Source organism: Chanodichthys erythropterus, chromosome 4 (assembly GCF_024489055.1).
Source record: "Chanodichthys erythropterus isolate Z2021 chromosome 4, ASM2448905v1, whole genome shotgun sequence".
NCBI classification, from domain to species: domain Eukaryota; kingdom Metazoa; phylum Chordata; class Actinopteri; order Cypriniformes; family Xenocyprididae; genus Chanodichthys; species Chanodichthys erythropterus.
In genome coordinates this window covers 4,106,903-4,125,065 of record NC_090224.1, presented here as the reverse complement: position 1 = coordinate 4,125,065, position 18,163 = coordinate 4,106,903, and the positions used below count along the sequence as shown (strand labels likewise).

Below are 18,163 nucleotides of genomic sequence, written 5' to 3'. Positions count from 1 at the left end.
GAATGATTTCTGAAGGATCATGTGACACTGAAGACTGGAGTAACGATGCTGAAAATTCAGCTTTGCATCACAGGAATAAATTACTTTGTGTAATATATTCAAATAGAAAACAGTTAATTAAATTGTAATAATATTTCACAATATTACAATTTTACTGTATTTTTAATTACATAAATGTAGCCTTGGTGAGCAGATGAAACTTCTTTTAAAAACATTAAAAATCTTAGTGGTTCCAAACTTTTGGACTGTACTGTACATTAGGGCTATTGTGTATTATTGATAATGGCTTTTGTCTATTATGATATGTGTATAATAGGGCTGTCAAGTAATTGAAATTTTTAATCTAATTAAATACATGATGTGGCAATTAGTTAATCTAATTAATCGCACATCAACGTGAAATTACCCCCAAAAGATCATTTAAAGTCATTATTGTGTAAAGCTTCAAATAGACACAAAAAGTAGCTTCAGAACGAAATTGTCATGGTTCGAGTTGTTTTGTTCTGTTTAGTTGTTCATGTCTAGAGTTTATTTATTTAATAAATGTACTGCTGCACTTATATATATATATACACACACAAACACTACTGTTCAAAAGTTTAGGTGTCGGTAAGATTTGGTTATTCTTAAATTTATCATTTTATTCAGCAAGGATGCATTTAACTGATCAAAAACGACAGTAAAAAAACTTATTATTTTGCAAATAATTTCTATTTTATATAAATGCTGTTCTTTTTCATTTTATATTAATCAAAGAATACAAAAAAAAAAAAATGTATTATGGTTTAGACAAAAATACACTGATAATAATAAATATTTCTTGAGCACCAAATCACTATATTAGAATGATTTCTGAATGAGCATGAGACAATGAAGACAGCAAATTCAGTTAATTCATCAGAAAAATAAAATATTTGTATTATTAGTTATTTTAAACTGTAATAACATTTACCAATATTACTGATTTTACTATATTGATAAAATAAATGCAGCCTTGGTGAACATAAAATAAGATAAAAAATAAAGTCTTACTGAGCCCAAACGTTTGAACGGTAGTGTATATATTTATATAAGACAGATATTTGTTATACTGTATATTACATGGTTTGATTTTTTTAACATGTACGTTTCTTTAAATTTTAACCTCCTTCTACTCTCATTAAAATACTTAAATATTTACATGGTCATGAACTTTGATGTCAGATATAGTCATTGTAGGTACAGTGTAAACGCACCTGGTGTGACAGTGAGTTTCGCAGTGCTGTTAACTGAGCCGTACTGGTTGGTTGCAGTGCAGCAGAATAAACCTCCGTCTTCAGGGAACGCCTCTGCAATTACCAGCGTGCAGATTTCCTCTGAAAGACCAATCACAGGAGCCATCAATTACAACAACAAGATCACAAGCAGCATCAGATTAGAAATAGTTTTAATTAATTACATGATGACACACACATCATTATAATGAATTTAACAACAGTCTAACAAGTCAATACACAAGCTACTATAACTGGCCAGTTTTACAACACAATCTATTACAGTCAAACAATGCTAGCTCCAGAAACATGAGAATCACATACAGTAAACACTGCTTGTAATGAGGAAAGGATGTAGACAGGTGATAGACAATTAGACAGGTGTGGTGAATCTAGACAGGTAATTGATGGGTACAGAGGTGATTCAATAGCAGAGAGAAGTCTGCTGCTGACTACACAGGCTGTGTCTCATTCCTTTTCCTTTTTTCTTATGAAGTGATTCACTAAATTGTGAACACTACTTCTGCACTGGCAAGAGCCTTGACCCCTACGCATTAGGACACTGATGACTCAATTAACATCATTACAAGGTTATGAGACTCATATTAAAATGTAAGTGGTATATGTCAAATACAACAATGTATAACACTCATTCATATCACACGTTTATCATACATATTCATTTTCATAGTTAAAATGAATAAATTATACATTATGAAATGTGCTCACTTCCCTTTTCTGATGACATTTCTAGTAAGTGTATCGAGTGAGTGACCATTATTCGCTGACATTTTTGCAATCTGGGAATTTCTATGAAGAAATTCAGATTGGAATAAGACAGGCCTTGAAATGAATGACTCCCCTCGGCCGTGTATGTCCTAAACTAGTGAGCAGATTGAGACACACCCAAAGATAGAGATGAGAGTTACTACTCTTAGAGCAAGAAGGTGAGCCATATACTCATGTACAGATATGTGAAAGTATGTGACTCATAGAAGGTTTCAGCCCAGGTGTTGACATACATGTTGATTTGTTCTGTTAATCAGAGATTTCCGCACCATATTTAGGCCATATTGCATAGTGATGACGTCATGTCATACACATACAGCTGGCTGACAGGCTAAGAGAATTATCTGATAAATCCATATGTACATATATATCTGGAGAAAAAAGTGTTTTATGAAGGAATGGAAAGAGGGGAAAGTGGAAGCAGGAGTAAATAAAAAAGACTCACCAGGTTCTGCTGCTGATCTTGGCTCTGATGAAAGAGAGATATGGGAATTGAGAAAGAAAAACACCACAACAAATCACTGCATATCAGTACACCAATAAACCAAATATAGTTCCTCAAATAGTTCAAATAGTAACTCAAAAAGAAATATTCTGTCAACATTTATTTGTTCCAAATCCCAGATAACTTACTTTCTTCCCTGGAACACAAAAGGAGCTATTTGAAAGAATATCTGAATAATATTTGAAAGTCGCTCTGAGGGTTTGAAGTATTAAAAAATGATAAAGTATTATAAAAGACCACAGTAACACTTTAAAATGGGGAATACATATTCCCTATTAACAATGACTTTTCCCTCAATAAACTCTTGCTTATTAATAGTTACATTCAGGTATTGAGCAGGATTAAGGGATGGTGATGCATTAATATATGCTTTATAAGTACTAATATACAGCGAATATGCAAGCTAATAGGCAATTAAAAGTGATAATTGTTCACCATACTGAAGTGTTACCAAGACCACTGGAACACAGAAAAAAAATCAAGTCATATAAGGTGAGTAAATGATGACAGAATTTTCAATTTTGGGTGAACTCTCCATTCAAAGTTGCATTCAGTAGTTTGTTGCAAATTTAAAAAGTTTTATACATTAAGAAATTGTGTTTTTGTGAAGAGTCATCAAAATGGTACACACATAAGCTGAAAACTGTATTCATGATGGTTTTCTATAAAAAGTTTTTTAATTGTGTAATGTGTGGGTTACCCTTCTCAATGTGTTTCGCCAATTTAAATGATGTGACCCCAAGGTATTACACTCACTAGCTATGTTCCCTCCACAAATTGTTATGCAAATTTGGGATATCACATAAAAATAGATATAATTTTTTTACACAATTAGAAGACAAAGACATAAACTACAATGGAAACACATTTAACATCACATATGATTGGATAATTGGACTAACCAGCAGACCAATCTCATTGCAAACAATCTCAAATGTTTTTTCAGTCATTATGAAATGCCTGGGCCAAAGTCTGTCATCAAAAAGATTTGGTATAATTACCTCTCAGAACTGTCTTACATGATTGCGTTCCCAAACATCAGGCATCCGCCTCTGAATGTAAGATAACATTTTTTATTCTCTTGAACACATTGGATGGAACGAAAGTGTTATGCAATATTCCAAATTTTTGCCAAAGTTAAATTCACAACTTTGATTGCAACATGGCTGATGCAACATTCATTGCTGCTGATCCATGTCGATAGATGGCAGCAAGCGTCTCACAACATTGTGGTATCAGTTCTTAAAGAGGATTTATTATGCAAAATTTACTTTTACATGGTGTTTGAACACTGTAAATGTGTGTCAGCAGTGTGCTTACACAACCACCCTATAATGATAAAAATCCACCCACTTTTTTAATCTCCATAAATCATAAGCAGTGTCTCAGAACAACCCGTTTGCAGATTCTACATTTTGTGACTTCACAAAATGCCTAGGCTCCTCCCACGACTGATGACAGACTCTGCCCTATTAGCATAGATTCGCCCTCAATGACCCGTACACATTCTGCCATGTTTATCTCCTCACCAGAGAATTTAACAGCAGCATTCAAGTAAGAAATGTATTCTCATTAAAGCTACTAAACTCAATCAAGAGCAGTGTGATTTTCTGTTTTTCTTCTGTTGTTTGATTTATATTAACAACATACAGCTATGGAAAAAATTAAGAGACCACTCCAAGTTCAGAAATCAATGTTAAGTGGTCTCTTAATTTTTTCCATAGCTGTATATAGCAGTAGGTTATATTACGTTGCTTTCACTTTAATACACAGATATAATATACACATGCGATTTCTTTACTTGCTGTTTACGCTCACAGATATAACCGACTGTTTATGTGAACTGTGTCTGTTTTTGACATAACCTTGTGTGCATTTGACAGTTTAAGTGCAATAACACTTGAAAGAGAACTTAGTTTAATACTCACAGGATGCGCCGTCTGACAGCGAGCTATCTTTACGCATGCTTCAGATGTGTGCACTCAGAAAACCGTATATCAGAAGTTTAGACTGATATGGCTTTAAAACTCATGCAGATAATATACTTTCATGATGATGAAGAACTGCAATGTCACATGAGCGTTACCACGATAGAGATGTTTTTTATGTTTTGTTTTAGAGATTAAAACAAAACATAAATTATTCTGAGGCAAGAGCTGTAAAGTCTCCACCCTTTTCAGGAAAACGGGGTGGGGAGCAGCAGCTCATTTGCTTTTAAAGATACATGCACAAAAACAGCATGTTATTCCTTCCACTCAAAAATGTTGTTTGAGCTGAAACTTCACAGATACATTCTGAGGACACCTGAGACTTACAAACCCGATTCCAAAAAAGTTGGGACACTGTACAAATTGTGAATAAAAACAGAATGCAATTATGTGGAAGTTTCAAATTTCAATATTTTATTCAGAATACAACATAGATGACATATCAAATGTTTAAACAGAGAAAATGTATAATTTTAAGGGAAAAATGGCATCAACACATCTCAAAAAAGTTGGGACAAGGCCATGTTTACCACTGTGTGGTATCCCCTCTTCTTTTTATAACAGTCTGCAAACGTCTGGACTGAGGAGACAAGTTTCTCAAGTTTAGGAATAGGAATGTTGTCCCATTCTTGTCTAATACAGGCTTCTAGTTGCTCAACTGTCTTAGGTCTTCTTTGTCGCATCTTCCTCTTTATGATGCGCCAAATGTTTTCTATGGGTGTAAGATCTGGACTGTAGGCTGGCCATTTCAGTACCGGGATCCTTCTTCTACGCAGCCATGATGTTGTAATTGATGCAGTATGTGGTCTGGCATTGTCATGTTGGAAAATGCAAGGTTTTCCCTGAAAGAAATGACGTCTGGATGGGAGCATATGTTGTTCTAGAACTTGGAAATACCTTTCAGCATTGCTGGTGCCTTTCCAGATGTGTAAACTGCCCATGCCACACGCATTCATGCAACCCCATACCATCAGAGATGCAGGCTTCTGAACTGAGCACTGATAATAACTTGGGTTGTCCTTGTCCTCTTTAGTCCGGATGACATGGCGTTCCAGTTTTACAAAAAGAACTTCAAATTTTGATTCGTCTGACCACAGAACAGTTTTACACTTTGCCACAGTCCATTTTAAATGAGCCTTGGCCCAGAGAAAAGGCCTGCGCTTCTGGATCATGTTTAGATATGGCTTCTTTTTTGACCTATAGAGTTTTAGCCGGCAACAGCGAATGGCACGGTGGATTGTGTTCACTGACAATGTTTTCTGGAAGTATTCCTGATCCCATGTTGTGATTTCCAATACAGTAGCATTCCTGTATGTGATGCAGTGTCGTCTAATGGCCTGAAGATCACGGGCATCCAGTATGGTTTTCCGGCGTTGACCCTTACGCACAGAGATTGTTCCAGACTCTCTGAATCTTTGGATGATATTATGCACTATAGATGATGATAACTTCAAACTCTTTGCAATTTTTCTCTGAGAAACTCCTTTCTGATATTGCTCCAGTATATTTCGCTGCAGCATTGGGGGAATTGGTGATCCTCTGCCCATCTTGACTTCTGAGAGACACTGCCACTCTGAGAGGCTCTTTTTATACCCAATCATGTTGCCAGTTGACCTAATAAGTTGCAAATTGGTCCTCCAACTGTTCCATATACGTACATTTAACTTTTCCGGCCTCTTATTGCTACCTGTCCCAACTTTTTTGGAATGTGTAGCTCTCATGAAATTCAAAATGAGCCAATATTTGGCATGACATTTCAAAATGTCTCACTTTCAACATTTTATCTATATTCTATTGTGAATAAAATATGTTTATAAGATTTGTAAATGATTGCATTCCTTTTTTATTCACAATTTGTACAGTGTCCCAACTTTTTTGGAATCGGGTTTGTATATTACATCTTGTAAAAAGGGGCATAATAGGTCCCCTTGAAAGTACACAAAGAATAGCGATGCTAGCAATAGCAAAGAACTACTGAATGTCCCTTTAAATAGTGGCCTTAGTAGTTCTGCTTACTCTTTTGCAGGATGCGGAAGTCAGGGGAGTCCCGGATTTCCTGGCCCTCTCGAAACCACTGGACCTGCAGAGGAAGACTACCTCTCACCCGGCACTCCAGAACCACCACCTGACCTTCAGATGCCTGAGCGTCCTGCAACATCTACAGAACAAGAGATCCACAGTTTAACACTAGAAATACAGACTGAGAGGTAAACAAAGGGAAAGAGAACAGACAGCTGAATGGAAAAACTGAAGCGACAGACTGCTCTTTCTTCAGCACCTCTTTCATTCCCAAGTACATACTCTTTCAGACTGAAGACATAACAGGGTTGCTGTCAGCAACCCATAAAAGTAAAAAGGCGAAGAGTAGTTTGTTTATAAATGTGTGTGTGACTTGGTTTCTGTTGTGGGTTCATTCACTTTGAAGCTTTGCGTATGTGTGTGTAGCATACTTGAGGTTACGTGTGACGTGTTATAGGTTTATATAAGGTTCAAGTCAAGAAGAACATCTATATAATCCAGCCATTTCATTTGTGTGCCTGTTTGTTCAGGACTATGATGATGATACTAAACCATGTATTATAAAAAGGCACATCCTCTCATCAGGAAGATTAAAGTCTCACAGAAGAAAGATGGAGTGGGATGACGGGGGGCTAAAAAAAACTAACTTTTATCTTTAAGGAGGTGGAAAATGATTTTGCACATTGAGAAAACATAGCATTTGACATTGAAGTCTGAAGCTCTGCCTAGGCCTGCTCAGAGTCACATGACAAAAACACACACATACAAAGAAAGAGAGAGAGGAGATGCCTGGAATAATTTGGAAAAGCTCATACCGTGATTAATTCATCCATTTCTCAAACTTTTGCATGTGAATGCAGCGTGTGTGTGTGTGTGTGTGTGTGTGGCCATGTCATTACCTTAGTGAAGCTAGGGGGAGCTTTAACAAGAGCATCACTGGCATAAAGTGAAGAAACTGGACTCTGGACCTGACAGAGAGAGAAAGTGAGAGAGAGTGAGAGAGAGAGAGAATAAGTGTGGTTATGATGGATCTTTCCAGAGAGTGTTGTTTTTTTTTTGTTTTTTTACAAGTCCATCTGCTGTTATCATTCCTGATGAGTCTTCCAGACATATTTGTGCATGTGCATTTATTCTGCCATTGTAGTAGATAGCAGTCAGTGAAAGTTTCCATAGAAGTTAGCTAAATCTAACAAATCTGTGATGACTTTTAATGTCCTTGACACCCTCTGTAGTCCCATTTAGCCACTTGTTAGCAACCATCATTTTCAAGACAAATAAAAGGTTAAAAAATTCACAAGTCTGGTATAACTGTTGTAGAATAAAAACATCTTGAGCTTGTGTTAACCACAGATCTTATTTCAGGCATTTAACCATAAACCCGTTCAAAAAGCTCATTGACTTTTGGACGATGGAACCTACAGGCTGCAGCACTTTATAACAGTTTCAGAGCAAAAATGAGGTGTCTGTGTGTGTGTGTGTGTGTGTGTGTGTGTGTGTGTGTGTGTGTGTGTGTGTGTGTGTGTGCTTTTGTTTATATTACATTGTGGGGACCAAATGTCCCCATGATGTAATATAAACCTGAGTTCACCTACATCGTGGGGACCAGCCAGCGGTCCCCACAATGTAAATGGGTTTATAAATCATATAGAATGAGTTTTTGTGAAAAAGTAAAGGTTTGCACAGTTTCCTGTGAGGGTTAGGTTTAGGGGTAGGGGCAGGGTAGGGGGATAGAATGTACAGTTTGTTCAGTGTAAAATGCATTGAAGTCTATGGAAAGTCCCCACAATTCACAAAAACAAACATGTGTGTGTGTGTGTGTGTGTGTGTGTGTGTGTGTGTGTGTGTGTGTGTGTGTGTGTGTGTGTGTGTGTGTACTTCTTACTCTCTGTGGTGTAGTAGAAAGTGGCTGGACTAGTGTGGAGCGATGAGGTTGGCTCTCTGGGCTCTTTGGTGATGATGTGTGAATCGTCAAGGAAACTGAGCTGGTTTTCTTCTGTGCCCTGAGAGAACATATCAGCAACACTAAACAAACCTCATTCCGACCTGAGAGAACATATCAGCAACACTAAAACAAAGTCCTAATTTAAGAAATCATTTAGATATAAAGTAAAGAACACTTAAAAAATGTTGTACACCTTGGTTGTCACATCTTGCAATATTCATGTTTTGAGTCATCCTGGCTGAAATCTGAAGACATTTTGTAAAGCTATGACAAGCAAATCAATCTTTTAGAAGTTACAGTTCATTAGATGTGACTCAGTTGAGGAGGTACTGTTATTTTTGGGGAAAACAGGTAAGGTAAGTGGTCAGAATTTGTTTCAGTGCTGGTCAGGTTTATTAAAGGAAACTAAAATTAAAACCATAAAATCATTTGTTAACACTTTATTTTTGGGTTCAACTTCTCACTTTTAACTAGTTGCTTATTAGCTTGCATACTACTAGTATATTGGGTTTTTTTTAGTACTTATAAAGCACATATTAATGCCTTATTCTGCATGACTTTATTCTACGTCCCTTGATCCTACACAATACCTACATTTAAATGCTACAAAAACTACTTTACTAACTATTAATAAGCATTAAATTAGGAGTTAATTGAGGCAAAGGTTGTAGTTGATAATGAATATGTGTTCCCTATACTGAAGTGTTACTAAACATTTTAGTTACTTGAAATAAAATAACTGTTAACTGAAAAAAATAAGATATAAAAAAACGTAAACATGTCTCATTTCAGTTACTTGCCAAAGAAACATTTCTCATTTTCATTGAGCTTAACTTGATGTACTAAATACTGATACTGATACTAAAATCAAGAGTTATGAACCGTAATTATTACAATATAAACCTTTAAATTATATGGTTTTGAATAGGTAAAATAGACAGTAACCTAAGTGCTGACCCATAAAACCTAAAATGTTGCTACTGTAATTTCTGGCAACCACAGCTGCTGGGTTTTTTACCCTAAATTTAACTTTTTTTTAGAGTGTGTGTAAAATAAACCGTTATGAACCGTAATTATTACAATATAAACCTTTAAATTAGGATTTTTTTTACAGTGTAACTAAAACGACAACTGAAATAAAAATTTATAAAAACTATACAGACATATTACAAACACTAATAAAAAAATGACGAAAACACAAAAAAAGTTTAAAACTTTAACTTAAATCAAAACAAAAGTGGAAAATTTAAAATTCTAATTAAATATATAAATAAAAATATAATTGTATTTTAATTATATTAATGCCCAGGACACACCAAGCCGATGTAAAAGAACTAGCAGCAACGAAAGCTGAATGTGTTGTCGGCTGCGTCTCGGCCAAAAAGCTATACCCACCTCTAATAGACCTTTACAGGTTTATTCAAAGTCTAACAGTATTTGTCTGACTTTCAAAACATTAGGTTTCCAACAGCAAATATACAGAATGTAATATGTAAGCTAAGAAAAGTTAACACTTGCTCTCTAACACACACCGACTCACAAACACAGTGAAGTAATATCCACTCCACACTGCATGAATTTTCATTATGCAGTTTGCACCTTATAAATGACTTTAGAGCCAATGAGAGTGTAATCCCAATGGGTGTGATGATGTCAGAGGGAACCAGAGCCATTTGTGTAAACAGAAGGAAAAGACTGAGAGGCCAGCAGAGGCAATTGAGGACAGAAAGAGAAATGAGCAGATGAGTTCAGAGGTGATTGAAGAGAGTTCAAGCAATGTCACAATGAAATAAGGTAGACAACACAATTCCTAAATTCTCGATTGATGGATTATTGGCAGTTTTACAGCCTTGGCTATAATTTAAAGTCAGTTTATACCCAAAGAACCTACCATGTTCTTCACAGTGGAGAGATAGGAACCTTCATGTCACTGGGTGAATTAGGGGCTATTAGATAATACAGGGGGACAGTTAAGCTGTCACCTGAGGTCTGAGTCAAAGGTTTAAAGGTCATGCAAGGAAGAACATGCTGAAACACACATACTGTGGCATGGCTCCAGACCTAGACTTCGACACGGATCCTTCACCTTCTGAATCTGAGGAGGAAGCACCTTTATAGAGAGAAATACAATGAGAAAATGAAAAAGAAAAATAGTATTGCAATTTCTGGTCTGAAACATGTTCGGCTGCAGGCTGCCTTCATTTTAATGAATGATAGTAATCCACAATCTGACTTAGAATGAAACCACACCATGTTCGTCCATCTAGCCAGAGGAGGACTGGTCCCCCGACTGAGCCTGGTTTTCCCCAAGTTTTTTTCTCTATTTCTGTCACAGATGAGTTTGGGGTCCTTGCCATTGTCGCCTCTTAGTTAGGGATGCTTAATATTCAGCAATATTATTGATTTGACAGCACTGACTCTATTGGATGAGAACTGAACTGTGCTGGAGGATGAAATCACTGTTTTCTGTAAACCTTTATAACTGAATTGAACTCATTCCATAATTGATTAACTTTACACAGTTATTGAACCAAACTGAATCAACACTGAAGTTGAACTGACTTCAGCTGAATAATGACACTATTGTCTTTTTAGAATTTAATTTCCTGTTTATCACTGCAAAGCTGCTTTGAATTCATTGTATGAAATGCTATATAAATAAAGGTGACTTAACTTGACTACTGTTACTGAAATTGCGTTGGCAAAATACAGTAATTTCAATAAGAAACCATGCGAATGGAAGTTTTGTATAAGGGTGAAAATGTTTCCCACACAGATTTCTCTCGTGTTCAAGTTGGTCACGTGAATTAACCATATTGACCAACAGAAAGCTGCTTGGTTTGAAAGTGACTTCTGTGTGAGCTGTAAATTCTTAATGGATCACTGGCCTTCAAAGACAAACCGTCTTACAGCCTTGGCTATTTTTTATGGTCACTTCATACCCAAACAACCTGCCGTGTGCTGTGGGCGAACTTTTATGGCACTGAGTGAATTAGGGGCTATTTGATAATACACAGTCAGAGTCGGTTAACCTATCAGCTGAGGTCTGAGGTCAAAGGGTCAAAGACCATATGAGGACAAACATGCACACATACTGTGGCATGGCTCCAGACCTAGACTTTGATACAGAAGCACCTTTAAAGTGCCCATGCAATTTCCCTCGAATAGGTTGTTTGCAATCACGTGGTTTTGGTGACGCGCAAAATGCCGTTGGAGGGCAAGCAGTGAAATTTAGAATGGAAGAGATGGAGAAAAGTCCTTTCTGTGCTGGTTTAGAAAGGTATAAACAGAAAATGACATCATATGTTGGACGTGATCTTTATGTTATGAAGATGAGTGTCTTTTCCACTGAATTGAGAGACTTTTCTGCCATCGAGGAGGTAGCTATAGAGAATGCGAAGCTGCCGTCACGCCGCGTTCAGTTTTAGTCTAGTTTGCCTTTCTGCTAGTGAAGTTAGGGCAGTATTCTGATTTTCTGTCACAATTGTGAAAAATATCACCATTGTAGGTCATTTATGCTGAATCGAGAATTGCAACAGGAGCTCACACCATCGTTCAAAGAAAAAACTGGACGGTGTAAAACAATTGTTGCCTTTTATACGTGTAAAAACACACTAAGGGAAGCTGGTTGAGGAGGTGATGGAAAGACGCAGTATATCAAATCTAATAATGATTTAACCCACTCCCTATCACTCAATAAAATAATCACATAGCTGAGTGTTTTTGAAAGTGTTGTCTTTGCTGTTGAATCGACTTCTGTCAGCTTGTTAAACATTTATTTATTTGGACATTTTCTACCATACGATGGCTGAAGCAGCAGCGCGTGACACTGTTCTCATGGTAACCAGATCAACATTATAAACGGAATACTACAAAACTGAAGTGAAAACATCAAATTATCATTCAATGGGATAAAATAGCTCTTCCCTGCAAACGATACCATGAAGAATGTGAATATTTAACCAAGTCAAAACTAAGGTAAGCAGGTATCCATATTCATTTCAGTATCAGCAGACGCAAAACGCTATTAAAGGCGACAACTTTTAAAGTTAAAAAACTATATAAGTTATAAAAAACGGTATAGGTTATGTAAACGATATAAACACCTTCTGGGTTCTCGATTTTATCGATTTGAGCAACCATAAACGACGCAAAACATACGAATTTTGAGTTTTTGATAGGATTCCTATATAGAAAAATCAGTCCCTGCCCTCCAGACTCATTCGCGCTGCTGCTGTGACGCCATGTGCAAACAACCTATTTTGCAAATGTGATCACACTATAATACATACATCATGTTACTTAAAAAAATGTAATTACTTTGTGCTATAGCAAGTAATTATTTATGTTGGCATTTTAGTGAAATTGTATGGATGTGAAATGTGGGCAATTTTTCAAATATAAATTTTTCAGTGTTTTTTAAGTCAGCATTTTTGTTCAAATAATTTTAATACAAATTTGATACAAAGATAATTATGTTAGACTATCAGGCATTGCATCTTGAAAAACTGAAGCATAACCTTCATTAAATATTGTTGGTGCTTAAAAAAAGAATTTCAAGTAAATTTACTTTGTTTAAAGCATGATTATATATGTTATTAGAAAAAAAGACAAAAGTACTGATCAAGAAAAGGATTTCGCCATGTAGGTGGGAGCTCACCTTCAATATAGACCTCTGCAGAGGTGTTGTCTGCTCCCAGTGCGTTGGAAGCTACGCAGGTGTACCTGCCGGTGTCGTCTTCAAAAGCTTCAGTTATCACCAGAGTGTGCAGATCACCATCACGACAGATCTGAATATCAGGGCAGTGGTGCAGCTCCCGCCCCTCACAAAACCACCTGTGCAATTAAAGCAGAGAGGACAGCATGTCAATCAAAGGGTGTAGCCAATTATAGAGCTAAAATATCGTCCAATTAAATCAGATTAAGCTCTGGTCAAAGCAATCACTGATTTCTCCCTCAAATAATACAAACACTGGAAAAAGGCAAACTGTGAACTATTAATCGAACAATTAAATCTGTGGCAGTACTAACTAGCATGGTTCTACTGGAGATCTTTTGTAAGAGTGTGATTTATGTGTGAGAAATATGCAAAATAAATGTACTGTAGATGAATGACTGAGGTCATGTTTACAGTAAAACCACTGTCCACTTAGTTTGCTGCAATCAATTTTCTCCTATAGTCTCTGTGTGTGTATTTCTGGTATCACTAATCCCAGCCAAAGCTCTCATCTGAGGGTGAGTCAACTCTAAAGAGACCGAGAACAGATTTCCTTGATTAGAAAGATATTTCCCAGCTCATCAACACTGCAGTGCTGCTTAAACTAGATGATTCGCTCTTTTATCAAAACTTAAAAAAGTCAAATTGACCCTTTTTTAATGGAATATTGCATTATGAAAGATTTATCAGTGCACGACATTTAAAAAAAAGAAAATCATCTGCCCAATGATCCAAGAAAAAATCAAGTCCTGCCCTGCCCTTGGACATATGTCACAATAGGGAAGAAAAGTCCAATGTCGTTTTCTATTTATTCATGTTCAAATACTGTGTTGGCAGTTAAACTCTAAAGGGGTTGTGTGTGACGTGTGGAATGTTAAAAATAAAGTATGTAATTGTTGTGCTGCAAATGGCACCAAAAGCAATTGGATTATTTTCAAGTAGGTTTTCAGCTGCCATTAGTCAATCAAACAGATTCTCCACTCTCAACTCATGTTATTAGTTAAACTAAGCCACGTTTCCACTGCAGGAACTTTCCACAGGAACTAGGGACTTTGGGGTGGTACTTGGTGTGTTTAGACCGCAGGGACAAGGGTCTAAATGAAGTTCAATTTCCCCCTCAGAAAGTCCCTGCTCACGCGGTAGTAAACTTTTTCAAAGTTTAGGAACTTTCGGGGGTGGGACTTGGGCATTGAACATGCTGATTGGTTGAGTTCACACAGCATTTTTTGATTGGTTGACTCCACGTTTAAAAAATTCGACCGATAGACAGATGGCGAGGTTCAGGCTTATACGGAGGACGAAATCCAGCAGGATTTCCAGAACTGGAAAGTTGTGTGCAATCCTACGTCACTGGACTAGTCTTCAAGATACTTTAGACCATGATGGAAATGCAGACAGCAACAGGCTGGGGGAAAAAAGTTCCCGGGACAAACTGTTCTGGGTAATTTCGGTGGAAACGTGGCTCTGCTGCAGTGTTAGATGGGATGCTCAAAGAGTGATGTTGTGATAGCGCCCCATTATATGTACTTTTTAAATGATAATCAGCCAACAAATGGTACATTCTGATTGGTAGCATATATATTCATGTTCTTTTCATTCCTCAGCACCGCCATATCTCTTGTTTTGAAATGGAAGAACCCATTATTTACGAAAGCATGCATGTTCAAAAACTGTTTGGTTTGGGCCAGTACTTCATGAACAATAAAAAGGGTATGGGGCATAAGAAATATGGTAAGATATAATACTATTAAAATGTTATACAAATATAAAATAAAAAATATCTTTATTACATTTTTTTCCATATTAAACATTTCTAATCAGTGCTTTTCAGCCTTTTAATATCATACAAAATGTAATGCTTATGTAAAGTCTAGAAAATGAATGTAAAACACTGAGCAGAATCTCTAAAATAGCTGAACACAGAAATCTAAATCAGTGTGTATGACAATTTTTGCTACTTAGCTCATGACATTATGTTATTTTCAGACAGGGAGGAATGTTAAGATTGATGGTGCACAGCTGGAATATGACACATCAAACACTCACACACACCTAAAGCGGGGACACCGCATTTCATCGTGACGCACAGGTCTGGGAATCATAAAGTCTACAGCAAAAGTCCTTTACTCACCACACACACACCAAATGCAATTTCTGTTTCTATAAATCAGTTATTTGAGATGTCAGTGTGTGTTGTAAGCCCCTGAGGCATGAATATTAAAACGGGTATACCTGTCTCGAGCACCTGTGAGTGTATGTTACGGGAAGCACTGACACACACACACACACACAGTCTGGGTCATAGTCCCGCACAGCAAACCTAAACCAAGCCTCCCAATACATCATACTGTGCAATTCATTCAAGTTTTCTTTGTACTCCAATTGTTCCAGACCACTTTCATCCATTCATCCTCACTAGCACTCCAAACACACACATACACGCTTTAAGATGTGTCTCAAGTCGTCTGGAAGGAATACTGGTTTAGGAGCACAGCTGTTCATTCAGCTCGTCTCCGGATCTTAAAATACTCTGGGACATCATTAAGACTTCCATAAAGAATCCCAAAATTCCGGAGCCTGCTGAGAACATTTCATTCCATCCTGGCAGTCAAAGGTTTTATCTATTTCCTGCTTCATTCTCATTACCAAATGAAGTTTTTTGTCCATTAAGATTCTACCCTGCTCAGATCTGCTTCTTTTTGTCTCAGATCCCTAAACATGGTTTCTTACTGCAAGGCTATAAAAATGAAGGATGTCTGTAACATTTAATCTGAAATGTCTCTTCTGTGTGCTTTTGTAAATGTCTGAAAACTGTTGGAGTCACTTTTTAAACACCTTTGTGAATCCCGGAAAGATTCCAAGACATTCCAAGGTTTGGTTTCACACCCCTCTGCCGACCATAGCTCGGACAACAGCACCCAATCTATCACTCATGCTCTTTGACTTGTCAGTACACACCGAAAGAACGGACGAGCCAAGCGAGCATGTCAACACATCATATTATATCCACTGATTCAAATTTTACCAACTATGTTCAGAACCGATGGTTGCTGGCTGATTTAAATGGCATCAGATGATACACATTAAGGCAGTGTTTGGTTCTCTAGTCTGTCTCTCCACCTCTCTACAGGCTCATGCAAGCCTAATACACTCATTCATCTTAGAGAGAGAGATTTTACGGTGCCAGTACAGGTGTGTGTCTGATTCACCACAGCCTCAAACTAGCTGCGGTCTTTGGTTCTGCAAGGGGGATTTTTCCCCTTAAAGATTATTGGTGGTCTAGATTTAATTTCAAAAACACAAAACACTTAATAAAACTAATTAAAGTCTTAGAAAATTGATGGCACAAAAGCATGTCTAAGGCTGATGATTACATGTTGTCTAGAAAATATGTCTAATGGCTACAGATTTCAATCAATTTTATAATGATTATAATGAAGGAACGAACATAGTAAAGATGAATTTAGTGCACTTTAGACATGTGTTTTGGTCGATCGAATCATAAGTGGATGACTCTAAATACAGGTGCAAACAGGGTGTAAAACATTTTGAGCCTGTCCACTTTCGACCACTTCCAGAGGTAGTCTATAATGTATTCAGCCGGATTTCTTTCGTAGTTGTCGAATGCGTTCGAACAGCGCGAAAGACCACCCACTCTCCACCTACTGACCTAATGCATACTTTATGGGAAGTGCGCTAGCCAGACAGGAAGACTATAAGTAAATTTGCAACTACATGCCAACTTATCCTACTAACCGGAACCCTAACATCTAACACCTAACCTTAACCTAACATTCTTCTACAGGGGGACAGTGGGGCACAAAGTAACACTTTCTCAGTTTATGTAAATTCACTTAGGGTTCAGAGTATTTATTTTTTCCCACATTAATTTCACACATGTCTGGTACAAATATGTGGCTTTGTTTCATTAATACAGTGTATACTTTTTCTTGATTTCCCCTGAAAGACTGGAAGTGAAATGTGACAACATGCCCCATAGGTGGGGCACATTGTAACATGTGAGGGGCACATTGTAACATGACCATACAACAGCTTAAAATGTTATCTAATCAAAACAATATACAAGACAAACTAAAATATTTAAATTTTCATATAAAATAATAGCATTTTTTGATAATTAAAAATTAAAAAAACTATTTTTTGCGTTTGACAAGAAACACCGCAAAACACAGCTATACAGCATAGTTCAAAACATAATAATAATAATTATTAATTTCTGAACATTGACTCCCAGTCTTTATTCACATTTTTCTCATGGTTTATCAATAGAATTCATAAAAGTATAGAATAGAATAGAATAGAATAGAATAGAATAGAATAGAATAGAATAGAATAGAATAGAATAGAATAGAATAGAATAGAATAGAATAGAATCGTTCCAATAGGGGCACATTGTAATACAGTGTTACAACGTGCCCCATCTACGCAACTGTGATTTAAACCTGGTTTGTGTCTTCGGCTGGTTAGATCAGCATTAAAGAACTACCTCAACTGTTAAATAACAGATATAAGATTAAAATAATATCATATTTGTCTCATTTTAAATAAACACAAAAAAATAGAGATGAAATATTAACTTAAGTAAGAAATTTACATTTGCTATGGTTAAATAAATGTTCAGTGATATCTAACAAAGATATTTTAATTTTGGCACAATTTTTTCTCTATATAATGTTGATATGGCAACTAGTAAATACACCAAGTTTCAACATGCTGGCATGTGTGGAAAGTTTTAAACCATGTGTGTTACAACTAGCCCCGCATTACTTTGTGTCCCACTCTCCCCTACTAATGAGAGTTAGTTGACATGTTGCAAGGATACTTAATAGTTAGAAATATATATATATATATATATATATATATATATATATATATATATATATATTTTTTTTTTGTCCATTTGCTGCCAAACCCTACATCAGGTTGAAA

General features: G+C 36.5%; 1 protein-coding gene across 5 annotated transcripts in view; it reads right to left on the bottom strand.

Moving 5' to 3' along the window:
* Positions 1-18,163, bottom strand: part of palld (palladin, cytoskeletal associated protein) — a 114,412-nt gene that overhangs the window by 56,409 nt on the left and 39,840 nt on the right. For all 5 annotated transcript variants that reach the window (XM_067383732.1, XM_067383728.1, XM_067383730.1 and 2 more), the window contains 7 exons: positions 13,157-13,332; positions 10,540-10,606; positions 8,437-8,554; positions 7,454-7,522; positions 6,552-6,693; positions 2,488-2,511; positions 1,236-1,355 (listed from right to left, as the gene is read on the bottom strand). In XM_067383732.1, the coding sequence (XP_067239833.1) occupies positions 1,236-1,355; positions 2,488-2,511; positions 6,552-6,693; positions 7,454-7,522; positions 8,437-8,554; positions 10,540-10,606; positions 13,157-13,332 (716 nt within the window). The remainder of the gene's footprint in view (positions 1-1,235; positions 1,356-2,487; positions 2,512-6,551; positions 6,694-7,453; positions 7,523-8,436; positions 8,555-10,539; positions 10,607-13,156; positions 13,333-18,163) is intronic.